Source organism: Malaclemys terrapin, chromosome 10 (assembly GCF_027887155.1).
Source record: "Malaclemys terrapin pileata isolate rMalTer1 chromosome 10, rMalTer1.hap1, whole genome shotgun sequence".
Lineage (NCBI taxonomy): Eukaryota > Metazoa > Chordata > Testudines > Emydidae > Malaclemys > Malaclemys terrapin.
Window position 1 is genome coordinate 77,014,224 of NC_071514.1, and position 21,181 is coordinate 77,035,404.

At 40.4% G+C, this 21,181-nt stretch overlaps 2 protein-coding genes across 6 annotated transcripts in view; both read right to left on the minus strand.

Moving 5' to 3' along the window:
- Nucleotides 1-21,181, minus strand: part of TTYH3 (tweety family member 3) — a 235,317-nt gene that overhangs the window by 132,501 nt on the left and 81,635 nt on the right. The window lies entirely within an intron of this gene.
- IQCE (IQ motif containing E) overlaps nucleotides 1-21,181 on the minus strand; it is a 45,314-nt gene that overhangs the window by 4,313 nt on the left and 19,820 nt on the right. For 3 of the 5 annotated variants that reach the window (XM_054041293.1, XM_054041292.1, XM_054041297.1), the window contains exons 15-22: nucleotides 20,784-20,888; nucleotides 18,248-18,350; nucleotides 14,196-14,291; nucleotides 12,429-12,452; nucleotides 9,043-9,165; nucleotides 7,853-7,983; nucleotides 2,979-3,100; nucleotides 2,287-2,397 (exon numbers count right to left, since the gene is read on the minus strand). In XM_054041293.1, the coding sequence (XP_053897268.1) occupies nucleotides 2,287-2,397; nucleotides 2,979-3,100; nucleotides 7,853-7,983; nucleotides 9,043-9,165; nucleotides 12,429-12,452; nucleotides 14,196-14,291; nucleotides 18,248-18,350; nucleotides 20,784-20,888 (815 nt within the window). The remainder of the gene's footprint in view (nucleotides 1-2,286; nucleotides 2,398-2,978; nucleotides 3,101-7,852; nucleotides 7,984-9,042; nucleotides 9,166-12,428; nucleotides 12,453-14,195; nucleotides 14,292-18,247; nucleotides 18,351-20,783; nucleotides 20,889-21,181) is intronic. The other 2 variants (XM_054041295.1, XM_054041294.1) reach the window with 2 other exon arrangements.

Genomic DNA, 21,181 nt, shown 5'->3' on the forward strand with positions numbered 1-21,181 from the left:
TATATATTTTTTGGGATGAATGGAGGAAGGTCCTTCACTTAACTTGATGGCATTCTTCTACAGACTCTCAGAAAGAAAGAAAAGTACTAAGAATGTTGCGGGGGGGAGGGAGGAAACAGACATGCACGCAGCGCCCATGGAACGGGAGACCCTGGCATGGGGGGAGAAGACACACAGAGCCCCTGTGAGAGGGGGCTGGAGGATTGGACAATTTCCCTGAAATAGAGGGGGATGGGAAGGTGGCACACAGGGACTTTGTGTGTGGTGATGGTGGTGGTGGGACTGGAGGAAAGCAAGGCTCTTCTGGTGTGTGTGCAAGGTGTTCAGACTACAGAAGCTATGTAGTGTGCACCTCTGCCCCCAGTTAAATGCACCTATATACATTCTGTGTGGACTGCTGCTGAAGAGATGAGGGAAGATTTTCAGAAAAATGATTTATGAACTAATAGCACTGCGGACAGGAGCAAATAAAGGGAACTCTCAGAAGCTGACATAGTAATGAAAAGATGCGACTCCCACAATAAACTGCTTGTTTCTAAACGGTCAGTCTTTGCCTCTCTAATAAGACATACTTGATCCATTAACCTGGTAACTTTGCTGGTACATACTATCTTGCTCTTTTTCCACCCTTTTTGTCCTCCTTTTAGGATTTAGGCTCTTTGGGGCAAGAACTCTTAAGTCTGTGTTTGTACAGAGCTTAGCCAAATAGGGTCCTTATTCTGATTGGGGTCTTTGGGCAGTATTGCAATACAAATAAATAATAATCACTGCTAAGCAGCTTGAGTTAGTTTAGCTGTGTTCCGAGAGTCCATTATATACTACTACAGAGATGGGAAGAGATGCCACTCTAGTTAAATCATGAAGCCAGAAATGCAGAGCTCCACCCTGAGATGGAGAAGGAAGTTATAAACCAATGAGTTTCACATATTGTGGTTGTCACCCCTATCTGTCCAACTTTATGGGAAGGAACAAATGTGACTGAACAAGTAGGATCTTATTGAAGACATTTAAAAATCAGTCTCCAAAGACTGTTTGCTTATCTTCAGAAAGTTCTGGACTTGAAATAGTTACAGAAGTCACATGAAGTGAAGGCCTTGAATAAAATACCACTTATTTTAGCATTTTCCACACAGTGGAGTTTTACCCCTCTATGGCTCAATCTAGTTTTTCAAAGAGAAGGTTAAGAGGGGACTTCATTAAAGTTTATAAACTAAATACCTATATGGGGAACAAAAAATTGATAATGATCTCTTTAGCCTACAAGACAAAAGAACCAATGGTTGGAAGTTAAAGCTAAACAATTTCAGACTAGAAATAAGGCACACATTATTAACTGAGGATAATTAGCCATTGTAACAATTTACCAAGGGTTGTGACAAATTCTCCACCATTGGCAATTTTTAAATCAAGACTGGATTTTTTCTAAAAGATATCCTCTAGTTTAAACACAAATTAATTCAGGGAAAGTCGTGTGGCTTATGTTATAAGATGGTCAGACAAAATGACCACAGTGGTCCCTTCTGAATCCAGTAGAGACAATACAATGAAAGCCAAGATGCCATAAACCTGAATAATACCTACTGATTCTAGCCTATATACAAGTCCTCTTTAGCACTTCAACATTTACAACTCATCTGAAAAGAATGCCAAAGGGCAGGGTAACTAAATTACTTCTTGCAAAATGTATTTCCACAGAACACTTAAAGCGGATCAAAAATCTAGAGGTCATCAAATGCAAGTTTGAGGTTGGAAGGTATGAGATGAAGAGCTCATTCAGCAGCTGAATAATTTAAAGCCATCAAGTCCCTTCATAGGTGTGAGATGACCAGGGAAGAGCATTATTGCAGTGGGGGCCTATTTCACTAGCAAATGGTTAGATCAGGCATTAGCTAAGAGTTAGGGAAGTTGGACTTTTAGTGAATGGAATGGATTCAAATGATTAACAAATTATAACCAACTGCAGAATAGTCAGAGTCACTCATCAAGAGGGTATTTATGACAGAGCATTCTCCTTCATTCGGTAGTTAGTTGTATTTGCCTTTTGGGAGGATTTGGTTATGCTATCTATAAATGACCATGCCTAAAGGCAAAGAGTCCAAAGAGACATGTAGTATCAAGCCCGAAAACAACATCTGTTAGATTTATATTCACATGTATGCTTGCTCTCTCTTCAGTGGCAAACTAAATATTTTCTAATCTCCAAGAGTGTTTTGAAAAATCTGCCACTTTCTTAGGGGCAATGACCAAATACCCCTTTGCCTCCCGCCTCTTTCTTCCAATACTCACCAGAAGAGGGCTGCAAGGAGGAAAGTTTGTGTTCCCTTGATCTCCTCTCTCTCCCTTCAGCAGTAAATTCCTCCACAACTTCTTCACTGGTCACTTCACTGTCTTCATCATCTGGAATAATTCAGCAATCAGAAACCTCATGACTGCATAGTGATGGTGCTCTATTATTATTATTAATTATTTGTATTATAGTAGCACTAGTTAGCCATATTTTCTAGAGCTAATTTTTTTTTTATTTATCTAGTGTCCTTTGTACTTGTAGACAGCTGAAAAGACATTACCACATTTATTTGGCTGACTGGGGATGCTTCTTTATTATCAGATACATCTATTTCCTTTAAGCAAGAAAGGTGAAATCCTCCCAACTTCTACCTTGGTTGAAGCCTGAAATGTCTTGGAAACTCCCAAAGTACATCTGCACGGTGGGGCTGAGCTGGAAGCAGACAGGCTGCACAGAGGAACACCATATACCCTTTTACCCCTAGAGGTGGCCACTCCAACTCAAGTTTGTGACAAATAGGGAGGGCAGTATGTGGGGAACTTGCATTCACACTGTCCGGATATCTATTTTGTTGCTACAAGATTTCAATCTTCAAGGCTAACAATCTTTCACTAGACCTAAAGCTCTCTTTAAAAATTGTGAGCCCATTCATAGCCCACATACTTCTGAACATAGAGGAAAATGAGATTACCAGGAGAGGTTGATGTGAAGGCTGAAGATAAAGGTTTCCTGAGTGATGATGAGATTTGTTTCTTCTTCCTATTGGAAACAGCAGGGAATGTTCTTTCACTTGAAGCTCTGGAGACAGAGGGCCTGCAAAAGATGCACTGCATTAGCATGAAACAGGAATCACTAATCCACCTGCAGTGCTGCAGGCAGGAAACGTGAGACAGATACAGTCGAAAGAAACTATAACTCACAGAGATGACAACATGTAAACCAGATGAGATTTCACAGGTGGACTTTATGTTACAACTACCTCCTTGTTACATCTCCTAAGGAACAATGTTGGGCAGCGTGGATGACGTGAACCTGCTCTGTATTACTTTATTGCTCTATGGTTGTCCGATTGCTTTATTTGCTCTATGACTGTCCGATTGCTGTAAGGATGCTTCCTGACTATATGATGCTAAGGCAAAAGGGGCTTTTAGGAAAAACAAGCAGGAAACAAAACCATGACTACAGAAAAGATACCTAAAGAAGAACTCAAGGACGCTAAGGCCATTGCGGAGAAACTAAATGAATTCTTTGCATCTGTCTTCATGGCGGAGGATGTGAGGGAGATTCCCAAACCTTAGCCATTTTTTATAGGTGACAAATCTGAGGAACTGTCCCAGATTAAGTTGTCATTAGAGGAGGTTTGGGAACAAACTGATAAATGAAACAGTAATAAATTACCACGACCAGATAGTATTCACCCAAGAATTCTGAAGGAACTCAAATGTGAAATTACAGAACTACTAACGGTGGTTTGTAAACCATGTAAATCAGCTTCTGTACCAAATGACTGGAAGATAGCTAATGTGACGCCAATTTTTAAAAAGGGCTCCAGAAGTGATCCTGGCAATTATAGGCCAGTCAGCCTGACTTCAGTACTGGGCAAACTGGCTGAAACTATAGTAAAGAACAGAATTGTCAGACACATAGATGAACATAATTTGTTGGGGAAGAGTCAACATGCTTTTTGTAAATGGAAATCATGCCTCACCAATCTACTACAATTCGTTGAGAGGGTCAACAAGCATGTGGACAAGGGAGATCCAGTGGATATAGTGTACTTAGATTTTCAGAAAGCCTTTGACAAGGTCCCTCACCAAAGACTATTAAGCAAATTAAGCTGTCATGGGATAAGAGGGAGGGTCCTCTCATGGATTCATAACTGGTTAAAAGATAGGAAACAAAGGGTAGGAATAAATGGTCAATTTTCAGAATGGAGAGAGGTAAACAGTGGTGTCTGTACTGGAGTCTCTACTGGGACCAGTACTAGTCAACATATTCATAAATGATCTGGAAAAAGGGGTAAACAGTGAGGTGGCAAAATTTGCAGATGATACAAAACCACTCAAGATAGTTAAGACCAAAGCAGACTGTGAAGAGCTACAAAGGGATCTCATAAAATTGGGTGATTGGGCAACAACATGGCAGATGAAATTCAGTGTTGATAAATGCAAAGTAATGCACATTGGAAAGCATAATCCCAACTATATATATGTGTATATATATATATATATATAAATAAAATGATGGGGTCTAAATTAGCTGTTAAAACTCAAGAAAGCGATCTTGGAGTCATTGTGAATAGTTCTCTGAAAACATCCACACAATGTGCAACGGCAGTCAAAAAAGCGAACAGAATGTTGGGAATCATTAAGACAGGGATAGATAAGACAGAAAATATCATATTGCTTCTATATAAATCCATGGTACACCCACATATTGAATACTGCAAATAGATGTGGTCACCCCATCTCAAAAAAGATATATTGGATTTGGAAAAGGTTTAGAAAAGAGTAACAAAAATGATTAGGGGTATGGAACAGCTTCTGTATGAGGAACGATTAATAAGATTGGGACTTCTCAGCTTGGAAGAGAGACGACTAAGGGGAAATATGATAGAGGTTTATAAAATCATGACTGGTGTGGAGAAAGTAAATAAAGAAGTATTATTTACTCCTTCTCATTATACAAGAACTAGGGGTCACCAAATTAAATTAATAGGTAGCTGGTTAAAAACAAACAAAGGAAGTTTTTCTTCACACAATGCAGAGTCAACATGTGGAACTCTTTGCCAGAGGATGTTGTGAAGGCCAAGACTATAACAGGGATCAAAAAAGAACGAGATAAATTCATGGAGGCTAGGTCCATTGTCTATTAACCAGGATGGGCAGGGACAGTGTCTTTAGCCTCTGTTTACCAGAAGTTGGGAATGGGCGACAGGGGATGGATCACTTGATGACTACCTGTTCTGTTCATTCCCTCTGGGGCACTTGGCATTGGCCACTGTCGGAAGACAGGATACTGGGCTATATGGACCTTTGGTCTGACCCAGTATGGCCGTTCTTATTTTCTTCAAGAAAACACTTCATGAGTCTTTAAGAAAACGATGTCTGGGCTATTAATTGGTCTGTGGACCACGGCTCCAAGAAAGTTAAAAGACTGATTCCGCCAGGGCTGGGGGCCTACGATCAAAAGGATACTAAAAAGTTTAAAAGTCCCTCATACCGGCTTGTCTAGAAGAACGGGCCCAGACACAGAGGGGTTCTGCAGAGGGAGTCTGAAGAAACTGGGTTACCTGGCTGACATAGGGGGACAGGCCTGCACAGAATCACAGAATCGTAGGACTGAAAAGGACCACGAGAGGTCTTCTAGTCCAGTCCCCTGGACTCAAGGCAGGACTAAGTATTAGGTAGGCCATCCCTGATTCTACAGCCTCCTTAGGCAATCTATTCCAGTGCTCAACTACCCTGACAGTTATGAAGTTTTTCCCAATGTCCACCTTAAACTGCGTTTGCTGCAATTTAAGCCCATTGCTTCTTGCCCTATCCTCAGAGGTTAACAAGTACAATTTTTCTCCCTCCTCCTTGTAACAATCTTTTATATACTTGAAAACTGTTATCATATCCCCTCTCAGTCTTTTCTTCTCCAGACTAAACAAACACAATTTTTTCAATTTTTCCTCATAAAAGTCATGTTTTCCAGACCTTTAATAATTTTTGTTGCTCTCCTCTGGACTTTCTCCAATTTGTCCACATCTTTCCTGAAATGTGGTGCCCAGAACTGGACACAATACTCCAGTTGAGGCCGTATCAGTGTGGAGTACAGTGGAAGAATTACTTCTTATGTCTTGTTTACAACACTCCCGCTAATACATCCCAGAATAACGTTTGCTTTTTTCCCCCAACAGCGTTACACTGTTGACTCATATTTAGCTTGTGATCCACTATGACCTCCAGGTCCTTTTGACAGTACTCCTTCCTAGGCAGTCATTTCCCATTTTGTATGTGTGCATTTGATTGTTCCTTCGTAAGTGGAGTACTTTGCATTTGTTCTTATTGAATTTCATCCTATTTACTTCAGACCATTTCTCCAGTTTGTCTAGATCGTTTTGAATTAAGAGTCCAATCCTCCAAAACACTTGTAATCCCTTCCAGCTTGATATCATCTGCAAACTTTATAAGTGTATTCTCTATGCCATTATCTAACAATGACTGATGAAGATATTGAACAGAACTGGACCCAGGACCGATCCATGTGGGCAGAAGCACCAACTTTGTGATTTCCCCGGGGGTGCTAAACCTGTGCTCTGCCACAGGCCCCACCCCCACTCCACCCCTTCTCCCAAGCCCCCACCTCTGCCCCGCCTCTTCCTGTCCCATCTCCACCTCTTTCTGCCCCACCTCTTCCTGTCCCGTTCGGCTCCCTTCCCTCGCCTCTTCCTGACCCCGCTCCTCTCCCTCTCCCCCAGTCCCTGCTGTACGCTGCTGAACAGCTGATTACTGGCAGGTGGGAGGCACTGGGGGTGAGGGGAAGGAGCCAATCCGCAGGGCTGCTGGTGGGTGCTGAGCATCCAAAATTTTTTTTCTGTGGGTGTTCCAGCCCCAGAGCACCCATGGAGTTGGCACCTATGCCTGTGGGACCCCACTTGATGTGCTTTCCAGCTTGACTGTGAACCACCCTCTGGGAACAGTTTTTCAACCAGTTATGCACCCAGTAGCTCCAGCTAGGTTGTATTTCCCTAGTTTGTTTATGAGATGATCATGCGAGACAGTATCAAAAGCCTTAACTAAAGTCAAGATATACCACATCTACCACTTCCCCACTATCCACAAGGCTTGTTATGTCAAAAAAAGTTGTTAGGTTGGTTTGATACAATGCATGTAGACTGTTTATTGTTTTAAAATCCTTGTTCTCTTGCTCTATGCAGTGTTCCCACTATTAAAAATACACCATACAGAGTTTAGAAAATGCTTTCTGGTCACTCAGCATAGACTATTTGTCACAGGCAGCCCCCAGAGTGCAGAGGTGTTGTGGGTGGGGGCTGCCTGTGATAAATAACCCTGCTGAGGAATTCAGGGTTAGTACACAGGGATCTTAGTGTGGGAGACTCATATGATTCCATCCTGAGAGAGGAGAAAGCTTGGGCTTGTCACCTGAGGGGTGAGCTCTGACAGCAGCGCGGCTTGCCCTGTAACCATGAGAGCAGCTAAAGCTTTGGGGACCGTAAACCATGGAAAGAAAGGAAATGATTTTCGATACAGTCATTGTACATCTATAAAATAAACAAATCTGGGCTGCACATGAGATTCCATTCTAGCCTTTTCCCCTTAAGGTTAGGGCTTTAGACTCCCCTACACTAGCCCAGCGCAATAACACTGAGCACGGAATTTTTGTTGCATGCCCCTCCTACACATTTTACTTGTGAACTGTTCATACTGAACATACCTATTGCTCCAAAGGGCTCTCTCTTTTGCTGCCTTGGAGCCTCTACTACAATTTTATATCGATATAGCCATGCAAATAAGTAACAATACTGTGTCCTGATGGAGACACCTGCTTCTAACTTACCTTTCCTCATGTTGTCCTTTACGTGCTAAGTGAGCCCGGAAAACTGATTGGATGAATGTCACAACCTCCTCATCCTCCTTGAAGTCAGAAGACAAGCTCAAAGAGCTGGACCCGTGAGACATGTTGGGGCCCTGCAACGTAGAGACCAAAGGAAAAAATCAGCCTTTTAACAAATTCCTTGCCAACATAACCGCATCTTTGACATTTTTATTCTTGATTGTGAATGTGGTGACACTGGGCAGTGAGCAAACATTTCATTTCTTTTGGGTTGCAGCCCAGTGGGGTTTTACTAGACTTCTATTGATCCAATGATAATCTGTCATCATATAGTTGTTAAACAACTACACAACAGATAAAGGGTAGGCAGCTGAAATGAATGTTAAATGATTTCAGTGGTATTGTGAGCAGGACTCGTCCTCAAGCTAAGAGAGTTAAGGCAATCTCCAAGATGGGTCTGACCTCTGTATAAAGCAAAAGTTTGTTAGTGCCGCCAAACTGAGCTGAAGCTGAGCTTAAATATTATAATGTGTAGTGAGATTGAGGGCCTGGCTAGAGAATTCTTCATTCATTTTAGACTGCCCTAGATCTAAATAGCTACTTAGGAAACCAGTACATTTACAGCATCTAAAATGTGTAATCAGTACGGAAGTCTTTTTATATTCAGAGCCTGGCACTCAGGGCCAAGTGTTACATGATTTAAGAAATACACTGCAAATCTTCAGCAGAGCATTCTGGATACCAGGCTCCAAACCAACCATCATTTTCAACTTCTTGTTTCTAAAGCACAATGAGTAAATGTTTGCCTAGCGCTAGGACTCCATGAGTGCCTGGGTGCAGTGCAGCTTTTGAAAAGGCTGCACCCTAACAATATAACCCTTTGCTTTTACTTGATGACAGAACCAGATAAAGAAAGCCAGCAGCTTGGATACAGGTTGCAGCCTACTGCACAGAGATAGTATGGCTTTATTTCTCAGGAGGACTATGAAGTAGATGGTAAAAAGGAAAGCCAACAAATGGGCTTAACACATTTTGGAATTTAAATGACACCACACGCCAAAGTATTAAAAAAGGCCACTGGATGAGTTACAGAACTAAACCTGGAAAGCTTGGAAGCCTAGTACTTTGCATTGTAAACTGACTGTAAATAATGGGAAAATGAAGAAGCACGTGGTGTCTGTGTCCCCACTTACCCCAGCAGTTACCTTATTTCCAAGGCTATGCATGGTGGGAGATTTTCGACTGAGTGTGTTGTTCAATAACAATTTCTGCCGAGCTAAATGTCCCCTGAAAGCCGCCTGAATCACAACAGCCGCCTAGCAGGGAGAGAGATAAATGGATGTTAACTCCCTTGAAAGATAGCAGCTACAAATTAAAGTAGTGTCCAGAGGGAAAAAGGCATTACAGGAGAGAGAACTATTTTCCCCATGCAAGGACAACTGTTTAATGTGCAGGCATTTCCCCTCCAATCAAGAGGCACCCTTAACCACTTCACATGTGCTGGTCTGGAATCCAAAAGGGTTCCAACCTATAAATTATACAAGAAATGCACAGACATACAACTCCACAGTAAATTTAACCTGAGAATCTGCACATTATGAAGTCTGTCAAATGCAATTAAATTCAAGCTACCAACATTAGCCCATATTTCACAGATACAACAATGCAGTCATATTCCCATCTTAGATCCCATCTATCCAGCAGGCTTTGCTGCTTGATAACATCATCAGAAATCAAGTGGAGTCTGGCAAACATTCTGGTAATTATGTTAAACAAACGTTCTTCCTCTCTGCTAAGGGATTTTAATTCTCAACTAGGTCCCCAAATATCAGAAGATATCAAGGGTATAAAGTGACATTTTAAAATCACCATTCTGATAGATGTTATATACAGTTTCACACTGGAAGAGCGTAGAAAGAGCTTTGGCACTTCTCATCCTTCTCTTTACTAACTTACTCAAAGCAGATTTTCTAAGGCTGAAGAAGAAAATGCATATGATATTAGGTTGTGCTAGCTGAGAAATAGTATACAATCATGCCATTAAGAACTCTATTACAATGAGGGCGGGTCATAAATTTTCTATCAACCCTGCCAAAACAGTTGAGTTTTCAACAAATTTTTGTGTGTGAAAGATGTCCGCTTTCTGTGGAAATTTTTTGATTGTTTTGTCAAAAATCTAAGCACCTGTTAAAAAACTACTTCAATTCAGCTATTCAGCTATGTTGCCTCATGGGAGCTTTATTTCAGTTTCCTCCAATGCCCAGTGTCCTTTATGAGCTGGGCTACCCAGCTGAACTACATCTCCCATGATGCACCCTACCCAGGGACTCGGGTGATACAATGGCCTTCCCTCACCATGAGGGGTGACTGTGGTGCATCATCCAGGCATCAGGAACCAGGCAGGAGGAAGTAGCTCAGGGGGACTAGCTGTGGTATTAAATGGGGTCAGCGTGTTTTGGGGTGGATTCCCCACTGATGGGCATATTTGCCACTCACAGGGCCCTGGGCTGAGATCCGGGGGAGCAGGGAGGGCCGGGTCCACCTACCCGACCGCCACCCACTCCGGGGTGATGGCCCACTCCCCTGACATGCCACTAGGCTATGCAGCCCCACAGAAGGGGCAGTTATGCTGACTCAGGCCACTAGGCCACGCAGCCCTGAGAGAAGGTGACTTTACTGACTCTTGCCGCTAGGCCATACTGCCTTGCTAAGCCAGGCAGCCACAGTGACTCTGAGCACACTAGATGATGTACCCCGGCCGAACGAGGGAGCCATATTGATGCAGGCCATTAGATCCCATAGCTATGTGGGAAGGGGTTGTCACCCTGACTCTGGCCATTGGGCCACACAACCTTGAGAGAGAGAGAGCGGCCACAATGATTTTTACTGCAAGGCCACACTGTGACGTTTCACTCCATATTCTTTACGAAAATATGCTTATGATATGAATATGACATAACTGAGATGTACTTTATGCAAGATGGGTCTCGTAAGATATCATTGGAAAGGTTATAATTTACTGAATGTGATTATCCAATTTGTATGCCTATATCATTTCTGTATCTAGACTTAGGAATATTGACTATGTGTCTGTATTTCAACTATCCTACTTTGGGTGACGTCCACTGCTAACACTTCAGGCACAACAATGGAAAAGCCAGACAGGGCAGATGGCACATCAGCAAGGACAATGGCCTATGAAAAGGCTTGGCCTTCCTGCGGACATTCCATACTGCCACTGACCCATGTGATACTCGCTGTGATAGTACAGAGTCAGATGGTCTTTATCACCTGATACTAAACATTACCTGGGACTTCTTGTAACTTTCCACTGGGGGGTGTCAAGTTTGGGAAACAAAGGATTCCTGCCTTATGTAAATCCTATTTAAGGGTGGGCAGGAAGGCAAATGTAGCTCGTCCTCTCCATGGCCTGTCTGCCCAAGAAGAAAGAATGCTAAAGCCACCTGAAGGGAAGGTAGGGGGAGTCCAGACTGAGACAGGGGTCCAGTCTGAAAAGAAATATAACTGGAACTCTGAACCACAGAAACTTTGCAACCTGCCTAAAATAACATTTAGGGTAAGAAATTACATTTTGTAACCTGTTTCTTAAGTATATTGAGCTTAGCTTGCGTACTTTGTTTTATTTGCTCAGTAATCTCCTTTGTTCTGTCTGTTATCTCTAATATTCACCTTTTGTAGTTAATGAACGTATTGCTTGATTACAATATAACCCAGTTCATGTAATTAATTTCTAATGGGGGGAGGGACATAAGTAGTTGTGCATATCTCCCTCCATATTGAGGGAGGGGGCAAATTTCATAAAACCTTTGGGTTTGTACTGCTTAAAGGGAGTGGGCACGTGAGTGCTGAGGGAGCCCTTTCACACAGAGCTGACTTCAGTCTGTATTGGCAGCGGGGTGTGGCCCTACCTGTGTGTGTGCTGCAAGAAGCCAGAGAGCCTAATCCAGCAAAGCAGGGAGAGGGAACCCAGGCTAATTGAGCAGGGGAGGCTCAGTTAAGCCCCAGCACATCAGGTGACACCCCAAAGGGCCCAAACCTGTCACACACACTACCCCAAGACAAGGGGTGATCATAAGGATGCAACCACAGGGAAAATAATTACCCCGCCCCACGAGGGGATGGGGCACACTTGCCTTGTAACAGGCACTTCTTAACGAGGGCTGTTTCCATGTCAAATGTCAACATCCAGCCTTTTTGAAGATAGAAAGGCTGCAAGAATTATTTTATTATAATGGGAAAACTCTTCTCCATCTCACCCGCAGTTCCTTATACTCAAAAGTGCCAGAACCATTTTTGCTTCCATTTTCTGAAAGGATGCATCTTTTGGCAGAGACCACGTATAGAAAATTTGAACTCAAAAGGAGAAAGTTTAGGTCAGTCATGAACAACTGAAAAGAGGATGTCAGAAGGTAAACTGTCACACAACCTTTATTATGAGCAATACCTAGTGCTCCTGCTCATAATAAAATCGCTTAAAAAATTACATAACTCCTTGTTTCTACTTGTTTATTACAAAGTGAACCTGAATGGTCATTTTATTGGTGCGATACACACTCACCTGATCCAGAGCAATTTCTTCTTTCTGAAATAGAGAAAACTTCTAAATTAACATCATAAGGATTTATGGCTTTTATTTAATAAAAGATTACTCCAGAAGGTCTCATATTTTCTTACAGCTACTACAAAACATCCCAAAACAACTGAAAAGCCCAGTTTTTCTTCCCTGGGGAAGCTTTCTGGAATTGGATTTTTGGGGGGATTGTTTATTCTTTAGCTTGATAGAAATAGGGGAACATAAAAAATCCACTAACCCCTGAAATCATGGATATAGAGATGCATCATTTACTTTGTTTGTTCATAAAAAAAAAAATTAATATAAGCTATTCTTTTAATTTGTCACCTTATCCTAGCTGGATGGAACTCAGGCTAAGGAATTTCCAGGTTTGCAGTGATGGTTTAAGTGGCACAGAATCATCCCTCTGAACCATACTGAGTTACAAAGACCACCACTCATTTTAGCTCCACATATACCGACAGTATTATCCTACGTGAACCTGGACTGGCCACACCATTTACCTCTGCAAATTACTGATCTCAGAAATGCTAAGCCATGGAACGGATTTCCCCAAAACTTTTTATAATACCTTTCAAAATAATTTAAAACCTCTTTATTTCATGCACCTTACTTTATTATTTTTCATTGAATCATTTATTTTGCTTCTGTCTCACATATTCTAAAAATCAGGTTCTCACACTTGGGCCATGACTGGTTGGGTTATGGAAAGAATGTCTTAATTCCACTTCTTTCCCTGTCCTCAACATCTGAGCACTGGTTTCCAACTCTGGCACTTAAATACAAGTTCCAAAAATCTGTAATGTCTTGCATTTCTGTTTTAGCTCACTTACGGTACTCAGAGCTGGCTGGAAAATAGGTTTTCTTTCTGAGAAAAATTCTGATGAAAATGAAAAAAAAAATCCAAGTTATCCATTGAAAATTTCAAATTTTCAGTGAAAAATCAAAATCTAACATATTTAAATTCTGAAATGTCTCCAGGGTGCCTGATGGGAGTTATAGTTTGGGTTCCTCATGTTCCCTTTCTCCTCTATAGGCTGGGATCCCTGGTAAGACTACATCTCCCATGGGAAATCTCTTGGTGAGGGAGGCCATATACTGGGGGAATCACATAGCTGTGATGAGTCATGGGAGAAATCAAGCTGGAGAGCCCAGCCCAGAGGAGGATGGGAACATGAGGCAGCTTCACTACAATTCTCAAGGAACAGTGCAGCAGCATTTTAGAAACAAAATAGTTGTTTTTAGCCAAAAATTTAAAAATACTCAGTTTCTGGGTGTGTTTTTGTTTTTTGACAAAACTATCAAAATTTTCCACAGAAAGCAGATAATTATGAAAAAAGTCATTTTAATCAAAAACCAAGTTTTCCATTAAAGTACAGTTTCAATGGAAATTTTTTGACCAGCTCTAGTACTCAGTACTCCTTTATCCTTGTCTTGGCTACTACAGACACCTTTCCCATTAATTCAGTCAAGTCATGCCTGCTCCTAGCAAAATTCACATTCACTGTTAGAATGCCAGCAGAGTTTCCAGCATACAGGATGACAGAAATGAAAAGAACTATCCTTAATCAGTGGCCCTGAAGAAAGGAGAAATATCCAGGGGAAAAAGGAAAGTCAGACATTTACTTATGACTGCATTAGTGCTCTGATTCCTGATGCTCATCAACAGGCTACTCAATACCCTGAAATGAAGGTGAGGTAGCAGGATATTAAAAAAAAAAAACCCTCTCTGTCCATTTATAAGAATTTCACCTTGTTTCTGTATGCCTTCCACTGGCTCTGGATGAGTTTGGCTGCTTGCTCCTTCCTGTTGTCTTCTTTGCCCTGATGAAAGCAGGCAAATGAAGGCTGTGAAGGCAAAACACTTGAATGTAGTGTACATACTAAATGGGATTGCTGGTATGTGATTCTTTCTGGAGCTGTAAGACAGCAAGGACTGGAAAGAAAGAGGGAGTTCAACAGGAGAAGAAATTATTTTCTCACATGATGTAGGGAAGTTGGAGAAGAAAATCCTATTTTAAAAGATATCTGCATTTGTTATGTTGAGCTCAGAATTTGGAAAATTCTTACAACAAAATACACTCCTCACTTGTCTTAACTGTGAACTGGATATGAAATTAAAGTTTTTTATTTAAATATCTAAAGGTGTATTATTGTAGGTATTTCTTAGATACCCATTCCCGTAGTGGCAGTTACTCTCTTGTTGAAAAATGACATAACTTGTAATGCTGACAACTTGAGAATTTATGCCAAAGGACCTGATTTTGCAGTCCTTTCACAGGCAAAACTTCGATCAATTTCCACTGGAGTTTTGCAAGTGTAAGGACCACATAACTGGTCTTATACTCATTTGTTTCAACTTACTGATGGGATGGCTATCCTGAAACACCAACAAGGGGAGTCCAATGTAAATGAACACAATCCTGTTCCTCTTTATACCTTTAACAAATCAGCAACTTGGAAAGCAAAGGAAACAAAACAAAGAGCTTCCTATTTCTGGTTACAAGGGTACAGTTTGGTACTCTGTCTCAGGCAAATCACATGACTGATCCACAACATGTCAATCTATCTCATACAATTACCTGCCTGGAAAATATTGAAGGAATTCTCACACACCTAATTAACTTATTAGCAGGTGTTGTCAGATGCTACCGGTGTGGTGCTCTGCTTTCTCCTATGTTGATATCACTCGGCTGCGTGCATGTGTTCCCTCTGTGTGCTGCCCCAGCTCTGCAGATAGCCGACACAGCAAACCCAACGAGAACCCCCGATGACCACAGACTCTAATAAGGTACGAAGGCACCTCAGCCAGGTTTATTGCGCCCTTGGACACAATTGCAGTTCCCCCTAGATTACTTAGTCTACCGGGCATACTACGAGAAAGTGCCTCTTGGCAATGGACTCAGTTCAGTCAGTGGCGGGACTTTCCACTGCCCCCTCGGCTGGGCAAAGACATCATCCCAGGGATACATTCTTATACACAGGTACAAACAAGTTACACATCACTCCTGACGTATCGAGGTGCAATCCCTCTACGTAGTAAGGTGCCGCCTCTCACCTCGTACATGTTGGTTCGATCAAAACAACTCTATCCATCATTTTACCCTTTTGCCCCGGTCATTGGGATGGGTCGGCCTGTTCCATGTTATCTGTGGAATGTTCCTGTATGGTATGTCTTGGTACCACATTTATACTTTAACTTTGCTAGGTGAATATATATTTATGCAACATCAGCCCTTTCCTTGCCAGCTTCTGTGGCAGGGCCTGCCTCTGGCTCACAGCTTAACTTTGCTTTATGTTAGCAAAGTCTTGACCATTACTTTAGTTTGGTTCAGGCCTCAGGCCTCATACTGGGCCTTTATCAGGGCCTTCACTTACCACAGCAGGCTCTCTTAACTTGGCCATGCTAGCTCCATTTGTCAACTCTAAAAAGACCCCACTGCTGTAGTTCACACAAACCTACCACATTGCTGTATAAAGACACAAAACCCTTGCCAAATTGCTAGCAATGCAATTATACAAGAGAACAGCCACCATTATAATCCACGAAGACCAACCAGGTTTTATACCAGGAAGATCCACTCTCTGCGCTTTAGAAATATTTAAGACAGCCTTTTTGTCAATATTTAATACAGCAAAAATGGTAGTGAAAATCCACCAGCCCAGGCACAAAACCAAATTTTCCACCTTACTAGGAGGATGGTAATGAAAATGTCAGTGATATTTTACTAATCAATCAACAAAAAGTTATAAGCAGAATTTGAAGATTGAGTTAACTCATTCTCCTACAAAACATTTTACAATAACATAGAAAGTTTATTTTACATGAGAACTGAGAAGAGCTTTGTATTCTGTTGAAAGGACTTATTTACTTATACACTTTAAAAAAAATTGAATTATGGACCTAAGTTTATTAAATGGATCATCTTATATTCAAAGCTACAGTGTATTATTAAAATTAAACATAAATAGGAAGACAAGAATGATTAAAAACAAGGGCACAAGACCTGTATTTTCAATCAAAGGACTGATATTGGTCAAAAAATCTGCAGGTTTTGGTTTTTTTGAAGTTACTTGGAATGACCCTATCTAATATTCATCAGTCCACAACACAGAACATAAAACTGACCCAGACAGAATAGCATCTTATGTCAAAAACAATATCCGCCTATCAAGCGGGCACTCTTATTCATATTATGTTGTTATCCATGTTCTGGTGTCTATTTTTCATTACACTGTGATCAAAAACACCAGCAATATTATTTACTTGAAACTCCCTATCACCACAGTTTTTTGCTGAAGACAAATACTGCATAATTCATGTCAGCATCACAGAAGTAGGAACAAGCACCAAAAAAATCCATTTTTGGATTATAGACTAAAAGAAGCTAATCCTAATGGGAAAAGTCGCACACTTTTGGCAATATAGAAAACAGAATAATAAAAAGATATGTGGTTCAAGGGGCTAACTGGCCAGGTATTGAATCTGAGACCAATTCATGCAATGTATACAACTTAATAAAAAGTCACAGCCCTTGGATCTCCAGGAATACATGCAATACCAAACAAAGAAAAAGCATCAATATAATACACTAGCCTTATTTAGGAAATCTTTCCACAACTGTGCAAACTGCATGATGATAAAATTTAGTAATAATACAGAAACAAAAGCTGTCAAAGCACAAACCTTCTAACAGATACTAATATCAATTTTGGTATCTTGTTTGTTTCTGTTCATGCTCCCGAGAATTTTATTTTTAAATTTGCTGGGTATTAGTAAAAATGCAGATGCGTGGAAGAGAATCATAAGGCTCTGCAATGGATTTCTCTTTGGTGGTGTGAAACAATGTCCAATGTAAACTGAATGTACTACTCTATATTTTTAACCTAAAAGTATCTGCTTGAAGTGTTTTTAGCCCCACAATTCTTTTTTCTGTTTAAAAAATAATCTTTTCAACGTGTGAGCTCTTGTAATACTGCAGTGAGCAAGCAAGGACCAGCTTTACATTAAGGGTAAACAATCACCATAAAGCCTATGGACAAAATTTTGGGTAATTAACCACTGGAACAATTTACCAGTGTAGTGCATTATCCATCTTTAAATCAAGATTTGATATCTTTCTAAAAGATATGCCCAGAAATTATAGATTTGATGCAGAAACTACTGGGTGAAATTCTACAGCCTATGTTATATAAGAGTTAAAATCTATGAATCTATTAAATTAAGCCCACTCACCACACACCCAGAGGGCTAAAGCCTGCAATCCTTACTCCAGCAAAACTCATAATGAATTCAATGGGAATGTTGCTTGTATAAGAAGCTGGGACCAGACTGACAATGGTATGTAAGCACCTAAAAATGGAGATGGACACTTTAGGCACTTTTATATATTCACTAAGTTAGTTAGGTGCCAAACTCAAGTGCTTTTGTAAATCCCACGAGGTGCCTATCCGCATATCTTTAGGTGTTTAAATACTTTTGTCAATCTGGTCCTCAGTGAAGGATTTGGCCCATAAAGTACAACTGTTTCTAAAAGGATTAGCAACAAAAGGGACTGCCTGCTGACATTCTTCCCTTGAGGACACATCTGCAAATGAAAGGCACATCTAGGGAAATTATAATTTACAAATGAAATTGGTATAAACAAGCAACAACCTTCCTTGGTTACAGTTTAAGTTAGTATAGGAAGGGATCTGAAGAAATCACAATTGCATTATGGACCTGAATATCTATCAACCAGAAAGACTTCAACTGCCCAATCTGTAAGCGTACAAATGGGATGCAAGAAAGAATGAGGTTATACCTTGTTTGGCGTTTCCATGGTATCATCTGCAGTTTGTCTCTTGTCTTCATGTAGTTCCGCCTCCAGTTCTCTCACTTTGTGTGTAAGGCTCTGGATTTCCTCCCTATAGTTAGGAGGGCAGAGTTATTTATAGCCAGAAACTTTTCTGCTGTACAGGAGCACACAATGCATGTCTCCATAGTGACAGATATGGAAAATGAACTCACAAAGAGAGATGTCAGAGTACTAAATTAAAATTAACAGTGACCAAGGTCACGGTGATACTTTTGATGCTATTTTTTATGCCTCTGCACCTGACCCAATAATTCAGTGACTGGCAGATACAAGATTGTGGCAAAATTGTGTGTTTTACTTTGGCTTGATGTTAGTTTCTGATTGATGTAACAGGAACACATTTTTTGCCATGATTGTCTCTCTAATGATCACTGCTCAGTTCTAAATCCTGTAACTCCTCTAGTGGATGGGAAACCACACTGTTAGGAGTCAGGGTGGAAGGGTAAAGTAGAGGATCTACAGCTCTCTCCTCATAATCAAAAAGGAGGACAAGAAAAGGTCATCCAGACTAACATACCAGCTTTTCAAGGTTTACTTTAATCTAGGGCTGTCAATTAATCGCAGTTAACTTATGCGATTAACTCAAAAAAATTAATCGAGATAAAAAAAATGAATCATGATTAATCGCACTGTTAAACAATAGAATACCAATTGAAATTTATTATATATTTTGGATGTTTTTCTCCATTTTCAAATATATTTATTTCTATTACAGCACAGAATACAAAGTGTACATGTTCACTTTATATTATTATTTTTATTACAAATATTTGCACTATAAAAATAATAAACAAAAGAAATCGTATTTTTCAGTTCACCTCATACAAGTACTGTAGTGCAATCTCTTTATCATGAAAGTGTAACTTACAAAAGTAGATTTTTTTTGCTACATAATTGCACTCAAAAACAAAACAATGTAAAACTTCAGAGTCTACAAGTCCACTCAGTCCTACTTCTTGTTCAGCCAGTCGCTAAGACAAACAAGTTTGTTTATATTTACGGGAGATACTGCTGCCTGTTTCTTATTTACAATGTCATCTGAAAGTGAGAACAGCCATTCGCATGGAACTTTTGTAGCCGGTGTTGCAAGGCTTTTACGTGCCAGACATGCTAAACATTCGTATGCCCCTTCATGTTTCGGCCACCATTCCAGAGGACATGCTTCCATACTGATGATGCTCATTAACAAAAATAAATGCATTAATTAAATTTGTGACTGAACTCCTTGGGGGAGAACTGTATGTCTCCTGTTCTGTTTTACCCGCATTTTGCCATATATTTCATGTTTTTAGCAGTCTCGGATGATGACCCAGCACATGTTTGTTTTAAGAACACTTTCACAGCAGATTTGACAAAACGCAAAGACGGTACCAATGTGAGATTTCTAAAAATAGCTACAGCACTCGACCCAAGGTTTAAGAATCTGAAGTGACATCCAAAATCTGAGAAGGAAGAGGTGTAGAGCATGCTTTCAGAAGTCTTAAAAGAGCAACACTCTGATGCAGAAACTACAGAACCTGAACCACCAAAAAAGAAAATCAACCTTCTGCTGGTGGCAGCTGACTCAGATGATGAAAATGAACATACGTCGGTCCACTCTGCTTTGGATCGGTATCGAGCAGAACCTGTCATCAGCATGGACGCATGTCCTCTGGAATGGTGCTTGAAGCATGAAGGGACATATGAATCTTTAGCACATCTGGTACGTATCTTGCGATGCCAGCTACAACAGTGCCATGCAAATGCCTGTTCCCACTCTCAGGTGACGTAAACAAGAAGTGGGCAGCATTATCTTCTGCAAATTGTAACCGAACTTGTTTGTCTGAGCGACTGGCTGAACAAGAAGTAAGATTGAGTGGACTTGTAGACGCTAAAGTTTTACATTGTTTTATTTTTGAATGCAGTTATGTGTTTGTACATAATTCTACATTTGTAAGTTCAACTTCCATGATAAAGAGATTGCACTACAGTACTTGTATAAGGTGAATTGAAAAATACTATTTCTTTTGTTTTTTTACAGTGCAAATGTTTTTAATAAAAAATAAATATAAAATTAGCACTGTACACTTTGTATTCCGTGTTGTAATGAAATCAATGTATTTGAAAATATAGAAAACATCCAAAAATATTTAAATAAATTGTATTCTATTATTGTTTAACAGCGCAATTAATCGCGCAATTAGTTTTTATTAATTGCTTGACAGCCCTACTTTAATCCTACATTTCAGATCTTCCACCATACTCCTGTCCCCCATCCCTCCAGACACAGAGATATCATTCATACTTCAAATCACCTTCCCCCAAAACTTATTCCAAGATCATCATCATTTAGCCAAAACAGTTCTGCCCAGATACCTCATTTACTCATCGTTCCCCACATTTCATATGACATTCTGCATATTTTGAACCACTTAGTATGAGAACTGTGTCATACTCAACTTTATCAGTCCCTTTCAAAATTGGAAAATGCCTCTCACGGTACCTCAAAGTCTCCTCTTTTTCACTCTTTTCTTTCTCCATCTCCTGCAGCTTTTGCAGTTCCCTCTCCAATTCAGTCTTTGCTTGCTGTAACTGCTTCACCTCTGAACTGTATGAGAATAGGGAATTAAGCTCTAAGGCAATGTTTATATAATTTGCATTTCAGTGCATTAGAAGAATTATTTGTTGCTTACACTTCTAATGTTGAATAAAATCTGTTTTGTTTAAACTTGAACAGGAATTCTATATTTTAAATAAGTATATATTTGTCCTTATAACCCCCCACACTATGGTATACATGGTTTAGATGAAAAAGGACTTTTTGCATGGTATTGATATTAGGTCTTTGTCCATGTGCATCTTTGCACTGAAGGATCATATTAACATACAGGCTGCTCTGTG